The sequence below is a fragment of the Falco peregrinus genome, chromosome 10 (assembly GCF_023634155.1).
Source record: "Falco peregrinus isolate bFalPer1 chromosome 10, bFalPer1.pri, whole genome shotgun sequence".
In the NCBI taxonomy this organism is placed as follows: Eukaryota; Metazoa; Chordata; class Aves; order Falconiformes; family Falconidae; genus Falco; species Falco peregrinus.
In genome coordinates, this window is record NC_073730.1 from 27,874,316 (window position 1) to 27,898,822 (window position 24,507).

The 24,507-nt window shown below is 35.9% G+C and overlaps 1 protein-coding gene across 1 annotated transcript in view; it reads right to left on the reverse strand.

Moving 5' to 3' along the window:
* FAF1 (Fas associated factor 1) overlaps positions 1-24,507 on the reverse strand; it is a 171,236-nt gene that overhangs the window by 104,340 nt on the left and 42,389 nt on the right. The window contains exons 5-7 of the mRNA XM_005231694.4: positions 23,612-23,703; positions 23,166-23,254; positions 14,938-15,043 (exon numbers count right to left, since the gene is read on the reverse strand). Coding sequence (XP_005231751.2) covers positions 14,938-15,043; positions 23,166-23,254; positions 23,612-23,703 — 287 coding nt within the window. The remainder of the gene's footprint in view (positions 1-14,937; positions 15,044-23,165; positions 23,255-23,611; positions 23,704-24,507) is intronic.

The following is a 24,507-nucleotide window of genomic DNA, read 5'->3' on the forward strand; positions in this document are numbered from 1 at the left end:
AAAGGTAATAAATTTGTGTTACATAAAACTGAGAGAGAATGTAAAAGGCCCTCAGATAAAAGTCCTTATTTATACACTTGAGCATGTGCTACTTCAGAGGGAAAACTTGAAGCTCATTATATGAAGATGATAGGAGCACTGACAGAAGGGCATTCTTACAAGGTTTACTGCACGTTCCACATTTGGCACTACAGTACTTTGTGTTTATATAATATTTTACAACCAGTATGGCTGGTTTTAGTATAGACTGTAGCTTGTACTTGCTTGCATAGTGAAGATGGGGCTCCTGAGGGAAACCAAAGATTTTACTGTGTTTTGTAAATACAAGGGGTTTACTATGATTTATTTGCCATGTATTAACTTAACAGGTTGAACTATTCTTTTTAGCTCACCAAGGACAAGACTTAATTTGCTTTAATTTCTATTTAATTCCTCCTCGGTTTATGTTCAAGTAGAACAAACTGCCCTTTAAGTAAGAATGTTCACACAACAGTTCATATTGGTTTAACTAAACCAGATTAGAAGTACACCTTTATTTTAAAACTATGTAGTGTTTTTGCACAAAACAGTTCTAAACTGTAAAACACTATTAACTAGTGTCCTATTCTCTTAAGTTTTTCTTTTCACTACAACTCAGAAACATTCATAAAGGTAACATGGGAGTTTTACAATGGTCTGAGATTAATGGCAGCCTCAAAAAATGCCAACTAACTACTGACCAAACCCAACTGTTTCAAGGATATAAATGCCTATAAAACCTTAATAATTAAGTAATAAATCCCTTTGAATCAATATATTTGGAACACTAATTCAAAATGATTAAAGAAGGAGATAACATTAAGAATTAAAAGGCAGAGCACATAATATGTAAACATCAAATACAAAATATTATTAATTGTTATATACTTCTCATGTATTTGCACTACACACATATTTCAAATGCAAATATTAATTTGGAGAGAAATACCTACTGTATATGCACACACTGAAACAGTTTGCTCAGCTATACTGCTTCAATGATTATTTGACAAGTTATAGCACCACAAGCTGCTCATTTACATTTTCAGCTTTTCTGTCTGGTTTTTCCCTTCTGAAGATGTTAATAAAACAACTGTTTTACAGATGTGTACTAACAGCTCCTCCTCTGAACCACAAGGATACTCATAGCTATGCAAATTCAACATACAAAGCGTACACCAACAAAAAGACACCAGAAATGTAAAAACTCTTCTTTTCTAAATCCTAGGAAAGTGTAATTTTAGTGAACTATGGAAGTTAACACAAAGAACAACAATTCAGTTGATACAAAACATTGTCATTTGATATTCATATAATCATCAGTGAAAATTCAGTCTCTGTTTGAAAAGCTAACGTGCAACCATTGTACTGAGTAATCCCACACACACAGGAACAGTTTTCAAGTGCAATTCAACATACTTAGCACTCTGCATTGCACAAAATAAGTATAGAGCATAAGTTTAAAAGTTTCTGATTACAGTATGTTTTTCTGCATTGTAAGGACAAAACAGTATTTTGAAAAGTTAAATCAATATGGCTTATCTGGCTTTTCTTAAACAAGCTTCAACGAAGAAATTCTTAAAAGCTTTTCATTAAGAACTGCAAGAGTCAATAAACCAGAAGATGAAAACCAGGAATGAGAAAGCAGTGAAAAAGACGACATGTATATGGATTAGCCAAAAATAAAAAGAGGAAACCAATTTCTTAAAAAAAAAAAAAAAAAAAAAAAAAAAAAGAGAGACATGGTTTACTAAACAAGCAAAATGACCTGCAGAGGAGAAAATATAGATGGGTCTTTGTCTGATTTTATAAGTCAGAACCAAATTATCTTAGATCTGACCTATGAACTGACAGAATTCAAAAGACACAATATGAGAACTGAAACTGAATTTGCAGTTCTTTTCTTATACCAGTGTCTTGAGACAACAGATGCTTGCTTCAGACCTGAATGCTAAAATTATCCTCCACTTCAAACAGTTTGCATTTATGTTTCAGAAGAAACATTTAATCTGAGTTTTATTCCTCACTTCAAACTGATCTTAAGAAAAAAATGGAACGAAATACAATGCTAACATACTCCTCTAATGGAAAAACTATACCTTTGGGTATTCAAAAGCCTTGTTTTACTGTTCATGTTGATTCTTTGCATGGCTACTTTGCAGCAAGTTGAAAATGCACAGGAGGTGAATTTTTCACTTAATCTTTTGTTTATTTGTTCCCATTCAAGAATTTGACCACCTGTTTACAGGATTATTGAAAAATGACAGTGTTTCTGCTACAACGGAGAACATTTCCCAATGGTGTAAGATTTGAAAATTCTTGTTTGCACCAAAGGACCAATGCAGACCCAGTCCTTGTAGGACAGAATTGCACTAGTGTTTCACTTCAAAAATGCACTCATGATCTTGTCTCCCTTAGCATACTTATGCTTGTATGATGGAGCAGTCTCAAAGCACATACCATTAGGATCAAACTAAACCAGAAAATGCATAATTTTTAAATTTTAACTACTAAGAAACATTCAATCTGCAGGACCAGGCTAGAAATGGTCACTAGTAGAATGCCAGAAACATAAACAGCATGGATATTAGATCCTCACCATCAACTAGCTTTCTATGCAGACCTCCCATTGCACTATCCAGCATGCTAATGTATACACAGCTGTAAAATACTTAGTGTTCTATGGGAAGATTTAAGGAGGAGAGTGAGGACACCTCCATGGCAATTCAAGTTTCATCTCAGTCTATTACTCTTAGTTCATCAAAAAAGAAACTTTCATCCTACCCAGACCTCACAGAATGCTCTAGAGAACTTCCATATTTTTCCTTGATCTTCTAAGTCCCAACACTGAATTATTAATGTGGACCTGTCTGACTTGACAGTTTACCTTTTGTATCAGGGAGAGAAGTTTCACTTTACTGTTTTGTACTACAAAAAAGTAACCTCTTCCAGTGTTCTGTTGCTGCTTTTTGTGAACATCTGAGCTTTCCCATTTCGTTTGTCTTAGTCCTGGCTGGCCTAGGCTGCCCTGTGGTCACAGTTCTCAGCTGCAGGCTAGTCTTTTCTCTGCCAGCCCAATGACAATGCATAGAATAATAAAATAAAAAATAATTAAAAAAAAGAGACTGATAAAACCTTTTAAGCAGACTGAGTGAAAGAGACAGTTATAGGTGAAATTGTGAACACACAAAACACTCCCCAGATTAATTTAAGCACTTCTTACACTCCCCACTTTTGAATTATTCAGAAAGAAGTCCTTGTCTTAGAAGAGGAACTTTTTGTGGGTAAGTGCAAACAGGTGTTTATGCAAGACACAGAGGGGAGATATTAAACTGAAATTCAGTTGATGGTTACAGAGAAACTAATAATGGAACACAAACATATCTCACAATGTTTCTTAAGTAAGAGTTACTGTTTTGGAGTTGCTGAGTTCAGTAAAAGGTAGCCTGTCATCAGAAGTAAGTAAAATAAAACCTCTGCCTTTCTGTTTCTCCTGGAAGAAACTGTGGAGATATTTGGGTGCTGCATTTTTCCCTGATGCTGTGAATAAAATGACTGAAGTTATGTCAGTTCTTAGGACTGATTATTGCCTTCTCCATTTCCCTTTGTTGGGGCTGGAGTAAGGTATATACAGCTATGCCATGTGATACCAGTCAGTCAAGACTTACCGCCATAAGTACAGATTTGTGGAAAGAGTTCTCTCTTTCTTACAGACTAATTGTAGAAAAACAGCAAAAAAAAAATCCTTGTTCTTTGTACTCCTTCCCTTTCTTTCTTTTATTGCTTATCTGTCTTCAGTATTTGAACGTCTTGAGATATTCTTCTACACTTACAAACTACAGTAATATAATTTCCAGGAGAGCTACTAGATACTGCATATACCAGGTAACAGCTACTAGATAGAATCACCTTTTCGGGGAGGAAGAGGAGTGGTGAGAGTTAACGTCTTTGGTACACCAAATCTCTGATGCTCACACCCTGTATATATTGCTGTGGAGTGGGGAAGGCAAACAAATGAGGTCTCAAAGTTTCTATCATTGTATTAAATCTCTTCATTCCAAAAGTATCATCCCCAAAGAATCAACATTAGAGTGTACTATGCTGCATATGGCACAGTCTGTGAGACTTTCTGTAGGTAATCCAAGGGAAGAAAAGGGGTGGGGAGGCGGGTATCAAGATTTTCTAGTTATCTCTGCCTTACAAAACATAATTCATAAAATAGGTTAAGTCTTTACAGCACTGTTCTGCACTTTCTATCAGCTGGGAAGACTGACTAAAAAAAAAAAATCCTTTTCTAACAAAACTTAAGACGACTTCTTTTTAACCTGATTCAGTAAGAAGTAATTCATTAACATATCCCTGGCTATTCACAACCTCTAGTTCCCTAAATATGACAAGAACAAACCGCATAATAAAACAACAACAAAAAGCCTTTTTTTCACGATTCAACCCCCTTTCCAGTCAGTACCTATAAAGCTCCTTTCCTTCCCTTTTCACAAGGCCACATTACCAGTCCTTGCTCTGGATGGCATTTTCTTGATACTGCTAGTTGTCCTACCCTCTTGCCTCCCAGTTTCTTCATATTTTCTACCTTTTTTACCAGTCAAATAATACTTCACATAACAGTAGCCACAGGAATCTCAATGTGATTCTGTTTCGGGCAGTCATATGTGTGTGGTTTTGGGGTGAGAAACAAGCTGTTTCAGGTACCTCAGGGTCCGAAGAGAAGCGAAAAAAGGCAGAAACTATCAAAGTCAACAGTTTTGTCCAAACAATAATGGCAGCACTGCATATATGTGTTAGGTCTTGTGGGGTTTGTTGTGGTTGGTTGGATGTTTTTCTTGGGTGGACATCAAAATGACGTCTACTTAAATCCACTAAACTGAGCTCAAGAGGAGCATAAAAATAATCAAAGCTATTTGCAAAACACAAGTCAGAGAGCACTGAACAGAAAGCTCCTCTCCTTCTTCCTGTTTCTCACTACTGGAAAAGTGAAATGTAAAAATACAGAAGCAAGTTCTGCAGAACTAGGAAGCAACCTTTGGTCAGAAGGTGAATGAGCCACACCTTGAGATGACAAAAAATAAACAGATTTCATATAGGAAAACACCTGCTTATACTGTTCTCGTGACCTACTGTGAACACTGTCCTTATGAGATCCTTAAAAGTGTTCAAGATCAAATGTTTGTTGACATGATATGCAGGTGACCACAAACATCCCTCACGTTGACAGGATGTTGTGGCAGTTGCCCCTCTTCTGGAGGACTTGGTTTTCTTGTCCATTCTTTTTAAGCCTAGTTTTTTCCTATGGCTTTGTCTAGCTGCACTTTAAGGAGTCTGCCTCCACCATACCCAGAGGAGATTTAACTTGAGAAACATCTCTACCCTGTTTTAATTTACTTCTACATCCCTACAACAGTAGATGCAAGTCTCAAACATCTTCTTGTGCTATGCCTACTGTGATGCTTCTCTAGTTGGAAACTGTGTGGCTTGATTTGTATAAACATTAAACATGGGGTTCTACACTACAATTTTGTATTATTTCTGCTGTCCCCCATCATCTCCACTATCTCCCAGCACTACTGCTTTCAAAACAAAGTACGAATAAGTTCACTTTGGTCTGCTAACCTAGGCAGGGAAAAATAAAGTAGATTCAAGGTTTGGTACAAACCCAAAAATTGTGATCAAACTACATAGTAAATTGTTTGTCTAAATCTTTCATGTATGATGAAAGATTATTATCATAATTCATTAGCAAATTACAGACTTTGTAATGTAGGCAGTCACAAATTTGGCTTTATATCAATCATTCTAGACCAGCTGGGTAGAAATTAACACAACTCTGGGATACATAAAATGAAGTGCTCTTTCATTTTTAATTCGCTGGAAACTTTGAGGAAAAAAATGGAAGCTCTTTCAAAAATGTCAGTTTTCCCTGATTTTTGTAAATCATTCAATTTCACTGTAGAGATACAGAGATACAAGTACACATATATGGAGTGTATGCAATTGAATACCACAGGAACTGCTCAATCAAAATAAATAGAATATAAAGTATATGTAAAAGAAAAGCAGTGCCATTTTTAAAAAGTCCCTTTCTTTCATTGTTTCTGAGGCAGTCGTATACATCAGTGATCACATGAAGAATTATTAAACAAACACAAAAGCTAATAGCTTAGCTACTCACAAGATACAATATTGTCAAAATTCCTGCTCTGAGCTTTTTCAGTCTACCAAGATGACCTTGTACAAAAATGCTTGTTTTGATTGTGTCTACTTTGCCTAAGCTACAAGGCCATGTATAGTGACAGCTGCATTTGAGAGCAACTTAAAACAAATTTCATCTTAGTGGCACCTAATCCAGAGACTGGTACAAGCAGCATGGAAAAGTCAGTGTCAAAATTAAACAATGAAGGCTTTTCTAGGAACAGATGCTTTTGGCCTGCAGCTGTAAAAACCTTAAAACAATCCTATACCCCACTGTCTGGTCACGCAACTATCACAAAGCAAGGCATAAATTTTGCCACTTATTGCAAATGTTTGCCAAGAGCTTCTATAACCCTTTTTAAAAACAGTAACAGGGATTTCTTGAGGGTGATTATGAGGCCATTTTATCCTTTAAATGAGTGCAAGGCTCTTCAATTTATGCCCGTGATTCTTGGTACAAAAACAAAATAATAACTTTTCAAGTTCATGTTTTACATAGATATGGAACATAACTAAAAAATCATAAGAAACAGGTTTACTAGAGAGATAGCACACTGTTTCGCTAAGATGTTGTGGACTAGACAGACATTATTAATTCACATTTCGAACAGCAACCAAGTATTTTCTTTGCATAGTAATTACAAAGCGATGTACTGCAGCACTATCATTACACTGGTGCTAAGATACTGTTGACCATTTCTATGTCATGTCTTCACAACAACTATGTTAAATATCCTCATCAGCTCCACTATCAAAAAAAAATTCTTCCTTTATTAAATGCAGTAATACACTTTAAACTGAAATATAAACTCTTAGTGAAATAACTTCTGTAACTCAATCAATAAAAGTAAATCATCAGTTCCCAACTATGTGAGCAATTTACAATATCAAGAATTTATAGATGTGCTCTGTATGAACTGATGGCGTTTTTAAAATACACAACAGAAGCTAATCTAAAGTGATAGCACCAACATGATTTACATAAGTACAATATTTTCAAGTATTTTCGCACCAAGCAAGCACTCTAAAATTGTGAAGTGTTTCCTTTCTTACTCAAGTTAAAAAAAACCCCAAACCACAAAACAACAACTTTTCCAGAACAACAGTTCATTAGCACCTCACTATTTATAAGTATAATTGGGTTGTTTGATGAGAAAACATGAGAGAACACTGTGCCTACTATAATTTGCACAAATACAAATTTCATTGTTTGAAAACAAATCAATTCAACGATTGTTTTTTTTTTTTAATATAAGTGTATATCATGCAATAATAGAAGTGATCCTATTATAGTTAACACAGGATAGAAAGGTTAAACCATGCTCTAGCATGCTTTAATTTACAAGCTGTAAATTAATTTCTTTTTAATTGCAAAAAAATGCTAACTTTAATTTTTCATTTATGATGCAACTAAACATAATTTATATGGATAGTAGTGCTATGCTATGTAGCTAGAGAGTACTGCTTTCCCCCTTCAAATAGCACAGGAACTAGGGACATAACCTAAGCAGTTTTATGAACATATTAAATGGCTTTCTTGTCATTTCATGATAACACCTTTTTAATAGCTAGCATTACGACAGAAGCCTTGCATAAAAATTCTACACCCTGAAAGTAAAACATAGCAAATATTCAAAATCAGAATAGCAAGCGATGGTTTTAATTGCAGTTTTTTAAAAATGCAGGGTTTTAAATTAGGTCTTGATCCCCAGAATCCTTAGCATCCTTAAATTACATGAGCAAAGCGATTCAACATGATTACTTCTAAAATATGGACAGCTCACATGACTGAGTATTTATGGAGCCAAACCTATAACCAAAATTATAACAATGACTCCTCATTACTTTCAAACTCAAATAAATTGATCCTTATCCTTTGAGAGTTTCTCTCAAATCCAACTACACTTACGGGTGGAGTGCAATAGAGACAGAACGAGAGAAAATAAGAAGGGAGATATAAACGTACACACAAAACTACAAGCGCTGACAAATCGAAAGCTAACAGATGTGTGACTTCTAATTAGTTATAATAATCTGTGCTTCGATGCTATTGGAATATGCCTCGCCTTCCCTTGGAAATCAAACAGCTTCCTTTGGAGTTTTAAACTCTCTGGGTACTTCTAAATTTATTCATGAAAAAACCTTGCTTTCAGCAAATTTTAGGTATCTACAGTGATAACTTAATAAAAGAAAAATATTAAATTATAATTATCCTAAACAGACACAGTCTTGTGAAACTAACCCTACATTCATATGAAAATACAAAGCATTGACTATAATGAATTTGATTCATCCTTGGACACAAAGCTTTACCACAGTAAACTCAGTCAACTGTTGCTCTTGCTTTTATATTCATAGTACTTAAATAGCGCACTTTAAAACAAAAAAAACTCCAATTGGCTTTTCATACATCCACCCTCCCCAAAAATAACGCACTTGAAAAACCCAAATGATATGAAAAGGCTTCAAGGCCTCTTTTCTCCTTTTCACAGCACTTTTTTTTTATTTCTGTTTGCAGTAATCTGCCTTTCACTTTCTCATTGCTACAGAACAAACGAGGAGGCTCAGCACTTTGAAAAGGGGGCTCAATGTGTAATGGGTCCACTAGAATTAATTTAGTTGCACCAAATCCATTGAGCAGTGAGGTTTTTTTCTCTTCTCAAATCATTTTGAGTCGGATGCAGCCCCCAGCCTTTGTAATTCTAGTAAAGCACTTAAAGTGCACAGTAGGTGTTCATCAGGACCATCTGGTCAAAAGCAAAACAAGCTGCTGATTTTGCCTTTGAATAGAATGAAGCAAGTGTGAATTAGTCTCTTCAATTAGCACTATTACAACCTGTCAAGTGCATATTGTAAAACAGGATTATTACAGTATTGGTCACCAGTGCAATTATTTACTCTCTGCCTTTTCTTGCATATAAAAATGTCCATGTTTACTAGTTTTTGATAACTGAAGATCATTTCTTTAATGATATGCATGTCCAAATCAACCAAAACCAAATTACAGGTTATGAAACATATTCTGTCAGGAATATATTAAGCTTCGTAATTAATAGAGAAGTAGAAAAGTGCCCTTCCTTTATATCTTATGGCTGTTTCTGTTGCATAAAAAGAAAAAGAATAATAATTATATACCTTTATCAAGACTATCTCTTCGAAACCGATCTCTATATAGTCAGATATTAAGATATATTAAGTGCCTAATAAAGCTATCACTTTTGAACAGGTACATAAAAAAATATTTCCTTTTTATTTCCCAAGGAACTTTCTTTTTACCTAATTCCTAATACAAGACCATTTACAAAAAGTTTACCAAGGATTTCTTTCAGCAGATACATTTTAATTGTGCTGGTTTTTTTTAAAAGAAAGACCAAAAAAACAAATCAAGAAGCTGATTTCACTTTATGAAATTTTTTTATCTCCTTGTTTAAAAAGTCAAAACCTGGCTTGCTAGCTGGTACTCATTTAGCACTGTAGAACACTAAGGCTATCACAGTGATAGATGTTTAAATTATGTATACTGCTGTTATGACTCACTATAAATTGAATATAATTTTCACATGACAGGTTTCTTTAAAAAGCAAACAAAACGTACAAATTTCACAAAAGAATATATGACTCAAGTACAATCAGTATAGCAACAGCTTATTTTACTAGCTTCTCTGATAGTACAAGAATAATTGAACAGTAGTGTAGAACATTTGTGTACTTCCTATTAAATACCAAATAGTGTTAGTTAGTTATTTTTATTAGCATTAAGAATAGTTTTCAACAATTTTAAGGCAGGTAAAAAAAATCTCAAAATATAGCACAAGTGTTTCTGAAACTATTAATGTGTATACCATATTTGGATTTGTCCATATTCTGATCTTTGGCAAATGTATTTTATTGTAATTACTTAGCTACAACATTAAAAAGGAGAACGTTATTTATATATACTTTTCAGGTCCCTATGCCAATGCCAGACCTTTACTGTGGATGACCTCACTCAACAACAATGGGCTTGAAAATATTTTGTACACATACCAAAAAATCAGATCTGAAAAAGGTACAAAACCTTCAGATGGATTATTTTTCTGCATGCTGAAGGTAATTCATCTGCTTACCTGTATTTACATATTGCATTTATTTGGGCCTTTTATATAAGGTTTCTGCCTGTATGTTTATAAATGGTCTTTTTGTATCTTGTTGTACATTCATCCACTTGTCAAAGTAGTTCTAAAAAAAAAAAATCAGCACAAAGGACTTCAAACTGTCATTAGGGTCTGTCAACACAGAATTTATAGTTTATCTCAGCCCAAGTAGTTGTATGCACAAATAGTTCCTCCTCCTGCCTGGAGTGCTATTGGATACATTGCTTTCCATATTCCACCTTAGGCAGTAAGTCTATAGGGAGCAAAGAACAAATATATTACCTATCACAGGTGACAGGGATGCTAAGCAGCTAGCCTCTGATTAGGTTATTGGTTAAAGGAACAGAATAAAGAGCAGATGCAGCTATGCAGAGGCAGCCAGTATTTAAGGACCCATCATCTTTGCATTGTTTGCACAGATTTTATGTTTTACTAGGAACTATAGTGCCCAGTATATGCTTTACCTAGTATTCTCAACTGCAATCGCCAGCAGTTACAAAATAAAATCATCAATTTACAAGAGGCCTGAGGTTTCTGCATATTTAACTCATCTACCCTTTAACAGTCACAGCTTGCGTACACTGGATACTTCTGTAATCCTGCACAAGATAATCACAAAAAGGCTTCATATTCTATACAAAAAGTAAAATAGACAAACGCAAACTCCTTGTTTTTAACGGAGTTACCAAGTTTGTTAAAAAAATTTTGTTTCCCCTCCCCCCCCCCAAGTCACTGACTAAAACAACAAAAAGTGTGACGCATACTATTGTGACAACAACTCAAATTCAAGAAGTTTTTCACAAATTAGTTTGCTCCAGGATGAGAACACAAACTTGCTTTTCATGAAACTTTAAAATATTCCCCCCTCTGAAAAGGGCTGCCCTTTGTTTCCATCAAATACTATAACTACCATATGCAAAAAGGAAAAGTACTATAAATGGTCACTTCTACATGGGAACAAGTTCGCACGAATAGACAGAAAACAAATTATGTTGAATGTGGCAACGGCTTGTAATAATTTAGCACATAGCTTCTCAATAAAAAATTAAAAATTCTCTCACTCCAGTTACAGACTGCCTTTACAAATTATCTTTGCAGAATAAAGAGCAAGAATTCAGACGGAAAACTCATTTTAATCTTGTAAGTATTAGGAGTTCAATTTATTAGAATTGTCCTTATTTAATACGTTGGAAATGTACTAATTTACACTCTCCAAACTGGCACAAAACCTACTAATTTCCACTTTAAAATGCAGATCATGGAAAAAAGTAACCATGATATTTCCCAGAACAGTATCTGCCCAGAATTAATTTAATACTGCAATTCTACAAGAACAAACAGATGTCAGAAGCCTGTGACACAGATTAATTTGCAATTTAAACCAACATTTTATCATTAACTTTCCAAGTTAACAATGCCCCTGTCCAATGCAAAAAAAAAATAAATCCAATATCCAGAATTTTGGACAAGTGCAGTTTAATTTTTTACTTAATTTCTGAAGATTCCGTATAGGCTCACAATCCCACATCAACGTAACTGAATGTAACTTGTATTTTTTGAACTGAGAAATAAAATTTTATTACTTAAACAGTTGAAGATTTAGATAAAGCCTGTTAAAAAAAAAAAAAAAAAAGGCATTTTGAAGTGCCATCCAAAATCTAACCACTGAATTAATATGCAAGAAATTCTGGAAGCAGACGTGAGCCCTACGGCTTTAGGCTTCTTTCAGAGAATTTTCTGTCAGATTGCTTCCCCATTAAACACCAAGATTTCTTCAAAATAACAAATCATCCAAGTATCATTTACTATTAAACATGCATTCTAAACAATAATAAAAAAGATGACAGAGAAGTGAAACAATAGTCATTTCAGAAAGCACAGTTGAGAGCTCGCTGGATTTTTCATTTAGTCCACTGCAAAATATTTATGACAGTTTGGAAAGGGTGGTGGGCTTGGGTTTTGGTGTGGTGGTTTGGTTGGTTAGTTAGTTGGGTTTCCTGAGACACTTGGAAAAAACATCTATTCCTTAAAATTCACAGTACTAATAATAACAACAAATGAACAACTAGCCCTGGAGAGACAGTTGAATCCAATTGTGGCAAGCAGTAGAACATTTATAGAATTTTAAATATTTCTTTTAATAATTGATGTACTCATTTTGAATCTTTCTGCATAGGATATAAAGTGTGAGTAGACTGCATTAACACTGCTTAAACATTTCAACTTGTCAGTATGGCCAAGTCGATTTCTGAAATATTTGCAGTATTTTCCCATCGAAACAGTAATAAAGGTAGAATAAATATATGCCACTGCTTTATAATCACTGAACATTAATGAATATTTTATGTCTTTTTAAATCTCCCTGTTTAATTTAAAAGGGTGAAATTAAGTCTCCTCCCTGCAATATGCCAATTATCTGTAAATCAAACAATAACTTGGCCATTATACTCCTTTTTGTTAATATACCAGAAGCTAATTTGAAAACACTGAACAGCATTTTTAGGTAATAATTGAATAGTCCTTCCTGCCCTCTTGTGGTTGGCAACTGCAGCTCACATAGAGCTTTTCCACGACTACAAAAATATACCAGAAGGAAAGTAAACTATTAATTTGTTAAAGTGTAAACAAGGGGGAGGGGGGGGGGGGTAGTTAAAAAAAAAAAAAAAGAAAAAGTTAACAGTCCCTGGAGAGGAGAGAAGAGAAGGAAAGGTGTCACCGGTTCCTCCAAATCTCACAGACTAGCTAGATTCATCAATCATTTGTTACAATGCTCACTCTATGCTAGAAGAAAAAAATTAATAATCCATTAGGAAATTAATATACAAAACAGTCCTTGTTTTCTGTAATTAGACAAGTGTTTGCCAACCCTTTCACCTCAGCCAAAATCCCAGTGATCTCCACAAGACTTTGAGCAGACAGACATATTCACCTGTTTAACATCAGCTGCACAGAAAGGTCCGGAGTTCTCTTTTCATTTCAGCCTCTGAAATGTTCTCAATAATTTTATACACTCTGTTGGATGTAATATTTAGATACAAGACAGAAAGGCAAAGAAAGGTGTTTGACCCTCACACTGGTTATAGGGTTGTAGGTGTTTTGGGTTTTTTATGTTGGTTGTTTAATAGGGAAAATCATAACTGCCTTTTAAATTACATCGACTGTATATTAACTTATTGACTGTAACCTGCCATTCCCAACAAGAAAACTTCAGTGCACATAAAGGCAGCCTAGATTCCCACACATCGTCACAGTTTTCTGGTTCCTTTAACCTGGGTGAGACCCACCAGCAAAGTAGTAATTGATACAGCATAGATAAAAAACAAACAGATACTATGTATGTATGTGTTTTCTTTTAGAATCTCACAATTTAAAAATTAAAAGCAAATATTCTGATAATTTATTTCCGTAGATATTCAAATTATTTTAATTGTAAAGAGTCAGCATGGCTTCTCAAAAAACAAATTGATGCAAGTATGTTTGTTTGCTTATATTACTAAAAAAAAAAAACAACACACACACACAAACACAAAACCACACACACACAAAACCCATACCTTACTAAAATACGTTTAAACAGGTAAAGTAGAAAACAGCATTTCACATAGAGGAAAGATCAGAATTTAGATCTTAAGAATAACAGGACTCACAATGAAAACAGTTAATGATCATTTTCATTGCTGTATGACATACTGCTCCTATAGCTAATATTACAGAACTTAAAATAATTCTGTCTACAATATCAGCATGTGACATGAAAAACTTCAATAAAATCTGATCAACCCTAAAAGATTGAGAGAAGTGTCAGACCAATAGCAAACATACATTTAATTTGAAAAGCAAACATTTAACCTTATTGTTTTGCAATGTGAATTCTGAAGAGTCACAGTTCTAGACTGTTTGTTGTTTCCAGAAATGAGGGGGTTATATGAAAAATAACATCCAAAACATCTGGCATTAGATGAGTGCTAGGCAACAACCTTTGGCTTTAGCAAGAAGTTGTAAAAATATGCAAGGACTGCTTTGTTCTAAATTCAGTGACTCCAGAGTCATGTTAAAGGTATTTGTCCCTGTAAGACTTAATTCTGATGAAGTTCTCTACAATATCACCCCTTGCTGGCCATTCTACAGAACAGCAGTGACGCCCATTATACACAAAACCATTTGGCTCCCAAGCCAGTAAGAATTACAGCACTAGCACAGCAACCAGTAATAGCAGAGGTGCCTACAAGATGGAGATGGAGCTGGTTAAAAGAAGGGAAGACAAAGGGAGTTTCAAGGAAATTAAACATAAAATGTAATTTGAATAACTGTCTTTCCTCACCACTCTAGAAAAACTCAGTAAACACTGCATGTATTTTGCTACTACAATGCAAAAAGAAACATCTTTTCTGTATAATTTAATAGAAAACCTTTTTAAGGCCAAGTTCTTTAATCAAATTACAGCAATCTTGATGATCCAACCAAAAAATGACTAATAAAATAAAGGCATATCCATCAAGACCACGTAAACCTTCTTTAACAGATTTGGCATTAGCTATAATGAGCTACATTTATTCTTCAGCTGTGAAACAGCACTCACCTCCTGAATGGTACTGCTTCCTGAGAAGTTGAGGTTGTACTCCCGCTGGACTTCTCGATGGGTGACGATCAGCATGAAGTTTTGATTTAATGACTCCTGCAGGGCACTGAAATGGTTGAAAGAAAAACAAGAAAATCAGGGATAAGCATGTTATAGCTTGTTTTACAGTTAGATGCAGAAACCCCAGGGTACCCTAAACTCTACATGGACATGTCCAGGCACAACATCATCATCTCTCTTTTCACTCTTAAATGCAAGGAAGCATGCTGAGAATGACCAAAGGCCATTCCTGAACTCCTTCCTTAATAAGGTGACTGCAGCCTTTAAAGCTCTTCTGATGTTAAGTATTCTCAAAATTCAGAGTCACATTATCTTCACAAACATCAGGTATACTTAGCACTCATAAAGCCATTAATACCAGACTTGTAAGCATAGTGATGACCAGACAAAATATCAAGCTACAATGCACATTAAAAACTGATGGTAAGTAGAACAAGGCAAAGCATGCTCTCGCTTCTCTAGGGTTACCTGAAGCATAAACCAAGTGGAAATTCTTCCGCTTAGTTTCATTCAAAGCACATAAATCCAGCTAACTAGAACTAGAAAACTAACCACAGCAAAATTCTCATGGGGGTATTGAGCATTTAGAAAAGTTAGTTCTGCTCAAATTGTTTAAAACATACATTAAAATGTCTTCAATCATATGAATTAAAACAAAATAAATCTTAAGATACAGATTAAATAGGCCAACTATATACTCATGTTGCCACAAATGTGGGATTTTTTGTGTGATTTTCCTGGTAACAAAACATCTGGATGTTAAAAAGGCATCCTGTTTCCTTAATCAGGTACAAAATTATGCAGCTATCTACTTCTCAAAATAAAAGGCAGGACTTCTGTTACAGACATGGCAATTGCAGCTGCGTACAATCTTATACAGGCTGCAGCAACATGGTAACACAGCTTGGATTTCTAAACATTTATGCAGACTTGACCTGTTCAGTGGCATATGGAATTAAATTGAGCTTATTTGATTCTTTTTGGTTTTATCACATACTCTTAAAAGAATGACAGACTGGATTTTTTTTCTTCACATCTTCACTATTCCATGACACTTCAAGATGTCATTCCTTTTAGCAATAAAGGGCAAATTCTGTATGCAGACGAACACAGCTGTATCTTAAGATACAAGACGAGAAGAAAGACGGCTAGATTATTTGAAACCTGATTTGTTAGTTTTAACTTCTACCGGAATTACTGATCTGCAGTTTTGCTGCTCAGATCGTAATGAACCCATGCAATACTCAGGATGCTTTAGCAAGAGATGCACAATCTGCTTTAACATCTTAAGAAAGATTACCTTACAAAAACATCTTCACTCAGCAACTTAATTTGGATTCTGTGACATCTTAAACATAACAATCACATACTACAAAACAAAATCATGAAGTGCTATTTCTCATCTTTTATCATTTTGTAATATGGAAGATAAATATAAATTACTGTCAATGCTAAGTATGATCAAGTGTATGAGACACACTACAAATGTAATTGAAGGCATTAATTTATGCTGGACATGAAGTTAGCTGCATTTGTCACACAAACTTGTAAGAAAAGGCCTAAAAAAAAAAATATCTTTAAAAAGTCAACAGTACCTCAAAAGGGGGGGGGGGGGGGGGAGAAGAAAAAGATACTTCTGAAAAGGTGTATGTCTATTTACAAAGGTAATCCTAACTTGATTGTAAATAGGTTTGATATTGCCATAACCATATTTTCTTTTGGCAAATATTCAGCAGCAACTACAATACCCTGCTGTGCTTTTTCAGATTCTAATTTTTTTATTTGTTTTCAACAAATACTGGAGGCGAATGACATATTTAATTGCTCTGAAAACATTAATTACAGCATATGTGAATGGCTCTGAATTCCATACAGAATCACACAAGGCTCTGTTACAGCTATTTTTTTACTCTATCTGAAAATCTGTAAACTGATAATGTGACTCACATTTTCATTCTGTAATTGATGTAAACATAAAATGAAACAGGCTAGTTCGATTAAACCCTCAGTCTCTCAAGGTATGCATGATACACAAACTTCAGTACTATCCAAAATACAGCATGCTAATAAAAACCATCTGTTCATAGGAAAGGTTTTCCACTTCTCTATTCCATGTGGATGTGATAGCAAAGAGTATTTATAAAAGGAAAGAACACCATTCAAACAGTTCATTTAAATAAAGTGCCTTAAAATTTATGAAAAGCCTCGATTTTTGCAGTAACTAACAATTTTGACACCTCTACTTTTTGGATTTCTAAACACCACAAGCTGAATGTTGTTAACAAGCAAATTCTCAGTACATAGTCATAGCCAAATCCCAAACCAAATCCAGTCAAAAAAAGCTGCTAAAAACTAAGCTAGCTAAAAAAACCCAAACCAACCAATCAACCAACCACAAAACTGAAAAAAATGAGGAAAAAATGGGTTTTGAAAGTTTTGGCAATTAAAGTGCATGGTTAATTATTCAGCTTTCCTTCAGAAAAATAATATAATGAGGAACATTACTTCTGCTTACACAGAAATGCAGTGGTCAACTGATCCAATCTTTTGAGCTCTTAGATCAAAACTTCATGTGATCTGACAGCCACAAGACCTGGGCCATGTAAGTTGACAAGTCAATGGGAAGAGGAATTGATGGCACATCCACCGAGACGTTTGTGCCAACAACTTCCTAGGGTTTTTTTGAGCCATTTTGTGCCAACAATAATAAGCCCTCTGTGGGATGGGGTTGATTTGAACATACAGCTGGACAGCCAGTGATGTCAGTCCCTTCCCATACACAGTTCCTCCAGCAACTAGGGATGTAGATTGCCCCAAATTATTTGTGCCAATAGAAATCAGCTTCCAAAACACACCCTACCCTAAAATTATGTTTTCAGCCATTAAGGCTAGGATCAAACATACCAGATAAGTTGAATTTAAAGGCAGCTTCTCATTGACAGTAAGCTGAAGCTTACTTTTAATTCTTTTCAGGTGCACATAACTCTATTGAGAAGACCGACTTTGAACACAGTGCAGACTTCTAAAATTCTGGCTTCAGTGTTTGCAGCTGATTCATCTTCCTGCAAATGTTTTCAGTTGACTAGAATCTTCCAAATGAAATATCTGCACTAAAAGGTGGGGGGGGGGGGTGGGAAATCAGGGTCAAACTCCAGGTCCATTACAGTCCAGACAAATTTTCTTCCCCCCTCCCCTTTTTTTTTTTTGCCATCACTGCTAAACAGAATTTAATTAATCTGAAAATTAATTAGTGGGAAAAGAAAACTGAATTCTAGAAACAGGACTAAAGTAGGCCATTCTTATCAGCACCGTTCCCCCCTGCTGCAAAACCTAGCTTTCAAAAACATTTGCTAGTGGGTTATATACTGCCATTACTTTTTTTATTTCCTCAGCTGAATGATTGTATATTTGCCACTCAGCACAGGAGGCAAAGGAGCTCAATGGTATTTTTGGTCACCTATCTCCCATTAAAGGAACTCTGCCTACACCCAAAAAAGAAGTCCAAAAACAGAGAAAAGGAAATAGACCTGAGCACAGGTATCACTCTGATCAGTTCTAGCAAGAGAGACTTGGACCAGTTTAGTATTTCATATAGATTGCCTATATAGCATCAGTTATTGGCATTATCGCAATACACAGAAACTGCAAAGGCAGACCAGGATTCAGCTGGGGTTGAAACTCTACGATATGCAAACACAAATGTTCCTCTTTGAAGCTTAAATTTCAAGCAACAGAAGTTGCAAGAATATTTTTTTTTTCCCACCAAACTCAAAATATCAAAACTCAGTTAAGAGTCTGGAAAGAGTTTATTCCCTAGCTACTCCATACAAATTCCAATACAGTAGAATTTATAAATCACAAGTCTAATAAATTAAGAGCAGAAACAATATTTAGCCAAAAAATGTGTAACAGCAAATAACGCTAATCTTAGGGGACAGCAACTGTTCAATCAAGTCTATGCAATGCTGAAGCAAGATGGTATTATTGACATTTATTATATTTTAAGCCTCCAGTTTTACTGCTTTTCTATTGCTCTGTAACACTTAATATATAAAATAGATTGGTTGTATATAGTGTTAAGTGACTGCCTTAATGCTTTGATTTTTGATGCAATACTTTGCTTTTTTAATAGCATTTTTCTTTGATATTTTAGTAATAATTTAAGCTTTGAAACAAAAAGTGTATCTTTAATCAATAATCAGCAAATGCTCCTGTTCATTGCAGTTCTGTAAGTTTTTATGAAACACATTCAGTATTTCCCATTAGGCAGTATCTTCCTCAGTCACATGGAGATTTCCCCAGAAAACTCTGAATTTTATATAAATAGGTATGACACAAGGTAATTAACATTTCCATTTTAAACTTACAGATTAATACAAGCTCATGTCAACAGAAGTCCAAATTTACTGTAATTGCAGATTATTTACATTAAAACAAAATAAGAAATCAGTATGTAAATGTAATGTTTGTTGTAGCTAATGCAGCAGGAGGTGGTAGATTAGGTTCAAACAGCAATCAGTTAGCAAATCTGGCTAACATGTAAATGAGCAGAAGCCCTTTTGTTTACATTCTATTGAATTTTAAACTTCAGGATTTTTAAACTGTCTCATGAGCAGATGTGAAAATAAAACATTAATCTTACCATTCTTACTGAAGCTTTCAAAGTAACTAAAGCAAGGCACTGCTCCTGTCCAGCTAAACAGACAATACTAATAACTGTAGTTGCAGGTTACATTGCTCTTAATTAACACTCTGCTACAGTTTATAACACACAAGATGACACATGCCACAATCACCACTGCTCTGCAATGTCCTAAAACACAGGCATTCAGCAATATATGGACCCATTACTTGAAAGACAGGGGTTGTGGGTTTTTGTCCTACCACACAGATGCTAACACTTCTTAAATAATTTACAATCGCTTAGCAAAATACATTCTTTGTAATAATCTCCAAGGTATGCACCTGGTCAAATAGCTTGCAATTGTTTTGAACTTGCCAATGATTCATCAGGTATAACGAAGTATCTAAAACTTTCAGCTATTTCACAAAAAAGTATAAATACAAAATATGTTATGCCCCATTAAAGTGACAACCAAAGAAAAAACTGGTAAGAAGTATCTCCCAAAACACACAGGAGAGAAAAGAGAGACTATCCAGGTGACCTAGCTCCATGGCTAGACTCGTGTGCCTACGCTTTTGATGCCCCTCTCTTGCATTCTCCTAAACCTTTTTCCTGAACTGGGTATTGCCAGCTTTCAAGAAGCACCCCAGGCAACAAAGGCAAGGAATCACAGCCTGAGGAAGCAAAGTATCTAATCTGACCAAGCTGGTGCAAGGCATTTCTCCCCCTGGAGAATTAAATGATGAACGTTCTTTGGCACCTTTCCTTTTAAGGCTGCTTTCCAAAAGAAATTGTGTTCTTCTCCACCCACTTTTCCCATCTGGTAACTTTTGAACATATTCACTAGTCTGACTGTGTTATAAAGGTCTCAAAGATTGGGTGTAAATCAACAGCCAGGTAGAGGAAAGAGACCCAAATTACTACCCACCCTAGTGAAAGGCTGTATTACAAACATAGTATTTTATACTCCATCCATCTGACCTCTGGCCAATGATCTCAGAACTACCCACAGCACACAATTTCACCTTTCTTTCAATACTACCTGACTACCAGCTGGAGAACAGAGGCACGCCAGGCCAACTGCTTAGTAGGCCAGGGCTTAGTGCTACAAAACATAAGAGGAAAAATTGGAGGCAGTGTCAGAGGTAGGCAGATCATGGGATCTGCACAGAGAGGGAGGGATGGGTCACTGCAGCTGCTGGGATAAGGCAGGAATTCACTAGAAATCAGGTTTCATTACATCCACAGACCATATTGTTATTATTACGGATATTGTGCACAGATAAGTATGGCTTTACCAACTTGAAATCGTGGAAGCAGGGCATGTAACTGTACAGATGGTATTTGACATTTAAATTTAATCTTTACACCTCAATTTACTAGCATGCAGCAGTAATTCACTGGGTTTCTATTACCTATAAAAACTTTAGATATGCCACTGATGAACAAAAACACCCTAGGAGATTTTTTGCTTGTTTAAACTGCAGGATTACTTTGCCATTACATTCAGATGCTAGTTTTAAGTCAGACTGAATGGACTTAACCCAGAACTGTCACAATAAACTTCAGTGTCTATGTACCAATACACTGGAAAAGGATGTTTCAGACACTCTTCTCCTTCAGTGCCAAGAACAGGCACAAGCTGGGAGTTGTGACCAGCTTGCTCCTTTTTAGAAGGGCACACACATAAAATACCACATACTGAAATCTCAGGCTTTTCAAATATCACTTTCTGGAGATACTCAAATCACAACTATTTATTTCTGGCTCAAAACAGAAAGTATTTGAAAAAAATGGCAGATGAACTCACAAAGTAAGAGGCAAAGTTCCTTAACATCCATTAATAACAGATGTGAGCATGATGCTTTTAAAAATTGTGGGTAACAAACTAATCCGAGTAATAACTGACCTAACAGTAGGCAGTAAACAGTGTAACTGGGTTTGGTACGTTGCCTCAATTAGATGTGTTTTGATCTGCATTGATGGTTTAATTGGAGGCAAGCCTCCCCTTTCATCTAGAATTTATGACTTCAGGGAGATGATCTAGCCTTCAAATTATCCTTGTTTAAATAGCCACTAATTAATCATCGTTTGCTATCCCAAAGCTACCAACTTTATCTTAAAAAAATCCAGAACTAATCTCCAGTATGAAACAAGTATAAATTGCAAAGGTAACAACCACTTTGATTTTACTAGCGAGTAAAATACTTTGAAACTATTCATCCAATAAAAAAAAGCCTAAGTACTGTTTTTAAAAAGTTTGTTATTATGCAGCTTATTACAGTTGCAATAAACAACATTCTTCATGCCCCAGTTTTCTTTGCCGAACCGAAGACATTCAAAATCACGATACACAGCGATACCTGGGTGGAAAATTTTGAAGTTGGAACTGGATTTACAAAAAAAATACAACAGACAATTAGTATCTACATAGCTTTTCCACACTATTTTAACCACTGTCCTTCAATTAGCTGCTGAAGTACAACGGCTTACTGTCCTCACAGAGAACTGCAGCTCACACGCTGTGCACCACCGCTCTGCTCCCGTGCCACTACTCCCTATCTTAACGCTTTTCTTTATTATTATTATTACTACTATAATTGATACCAGCATTCTTGTTTTCTCCACAGACTACACGGGTACGTGCACAAGTACCTTGGAGTAACAAATGAGATCGTATTAGCTATTGGGAAAGCAGTTATTTATGACTAGCGACTGCCAAGGGCTGCCCGCACCCGCCACACGGCCGCACCCGCGGGAGGCCCGGCCGCCGGGGCAGAGCCCGCCAAGGGCGCCCCCGCGGCTCCCTCAGGCCCGGTTCCGAGGCGCCCCCTAGCGGCGACCCAGCGACATTCCCCGGCGGCTGGCAGCGTGCGGGCCTGCCTCTGCGCGAGGCGAGGGCGGGAAAGCACCGGCCCGAGCAGCCAGAGCAACTAATTGCAGATCGCTTTGTAAGAGTAACGATTCCGTTTTCTATAAAAATGACGTCTCGGTTTCAAACCTTATCAACATGCACTGGCACATGAGCACTCACCCTTAACTTTCTGAGTATTCACGTCACCAATAACAGCTACCTGCTCAGTTAAAGGAGATTCATCATTCGGCCTGTCTGCATATATTTTTATGTTGTAAAAGCCCAAGCAGATACAATAAAAATAATGTAACAGACATTTCAGAAAGAAAATTCTAATCTGCTGGCAATGATTTATACCAGTTTACCTCACATGACCCAACGTAAGGCAGTAGCTTCTGAAAGGCCAGCTCTCATTCCATGGTGACTAGACTTTTGTTAAATTAAAGATGTCGCATCTGGGAGGTGTAAAGTTCTAGTACCTAAGCAGTTCACGTACCACACATCAAGGTTTCAAAAAACTTAAATAACCTCCTTTCCAGCAATGAGGTGCTGAGGTAGCTCATCCCGACAGTAGAGCAGTGAAAATGCTCTGTATTCACTGACTGCGGATCCCTGCAAGGACACACATGGCTTCACAAAAACCACACAAAACCGAATCATACAAGTACAATTTATGGCCAGAGGACTTACCCAGAATGACTTGAAGAAGGAGGAGGCAGGTCAGGTGTTAGAACATAAAGACTATTATTTTTTGGCAAGTGTAGAGTTTTTAAAACAGTCTGAGGGGAGAAAAATCATTATAAATACAAAACAGTCACCAATTCTGGCACATTATTTTATTTCTTTCAATTACTGATACCTACAATACCACCAAATATTTTGTGGAGATATATTTACTCTTAACTTCATAACATCCTTTTTGTAGGTGGGCCATGTTATATTTAAAAAACAACACAAACTAAAGAGATTTGTCCTGATCTTTTCTGTAACATTTTAGTTTAAGAGTTCCTTGTATGCCACCCGAGACATCTAACACTGCTTGAAACTCTCAACTCTTGCACTATAATCCCCGCCCCCACAGATGCTCAGTTTGAAACTCTGAATTCAGTTACGTGAAAACACAGTCAAGAACTTACACTATCATCTACATCTCCAGTCTTCCACCCTTTTAACAACATCTTAGATGCAGGAATCTGAAGTTCATTTTCTAGAATATGTTTGATATCTCCTGAAAAGAAAACAAAGAAAATACATAAAGTAGTAAGTGTGTGCATTTTATTACAAACAGTACTGAGTTAAAGTGTTTTTTTAAAAAAAAAAAAAAAGCAAGGGAAAATTTTCTGTGTCAACCTTGTAGTTACCCTTGTAACAACACTTCAAACAGTAAAAGACAAATGAAGCTCATAAAAAAGAAATAAAATCACATAATGCGTGAATGATTGGAGAATCACATAATGATTTGATGATTTGGATGTGTATTTGAGTAGTTCTACACTGCAGATAGCTAAACACACACATCTGCGGATACCTGCTACCTGGAGCAATGGCCTTCGCCAGCAGTAAAGAGGGCACGTATTTTTGATATTCAATTCCATTATCAATAGTCCTGACCTAAAGAATTGAAGTATCCATAAAATTTAACTGCTCTGACAGCTTTTTCCACATTTTGCATATTTCAATACTCTCCCTGTAGCTGTCACAGTCCTAAAATAATTCATGCTGGAATGTACCTCAGGAGCTCACCTAGCTCAAGCTCAGCTCGAAGGTCTAATTGAACCAGTTTAGCCAAGGATTTGTCCAGCTGACTCTTGAACACCTCTAAGGACAGAAATTTGACAGTTTCCCTGGCCAACCTGTTCCGGTACTTCACCACTCTCAATTTTTTTTTAAAAAAAGAACTATCTTTTTATTGAATGGGAATTTTTGATGTTGCAGATTGTGTCCATCATTGCCTCTCATCTTATTATCACGCACCTCCAAGAAGAGTCTGGCTCCATCTTCTCTGTGTCCTCCCAGCAGGTAGCTGTAGACA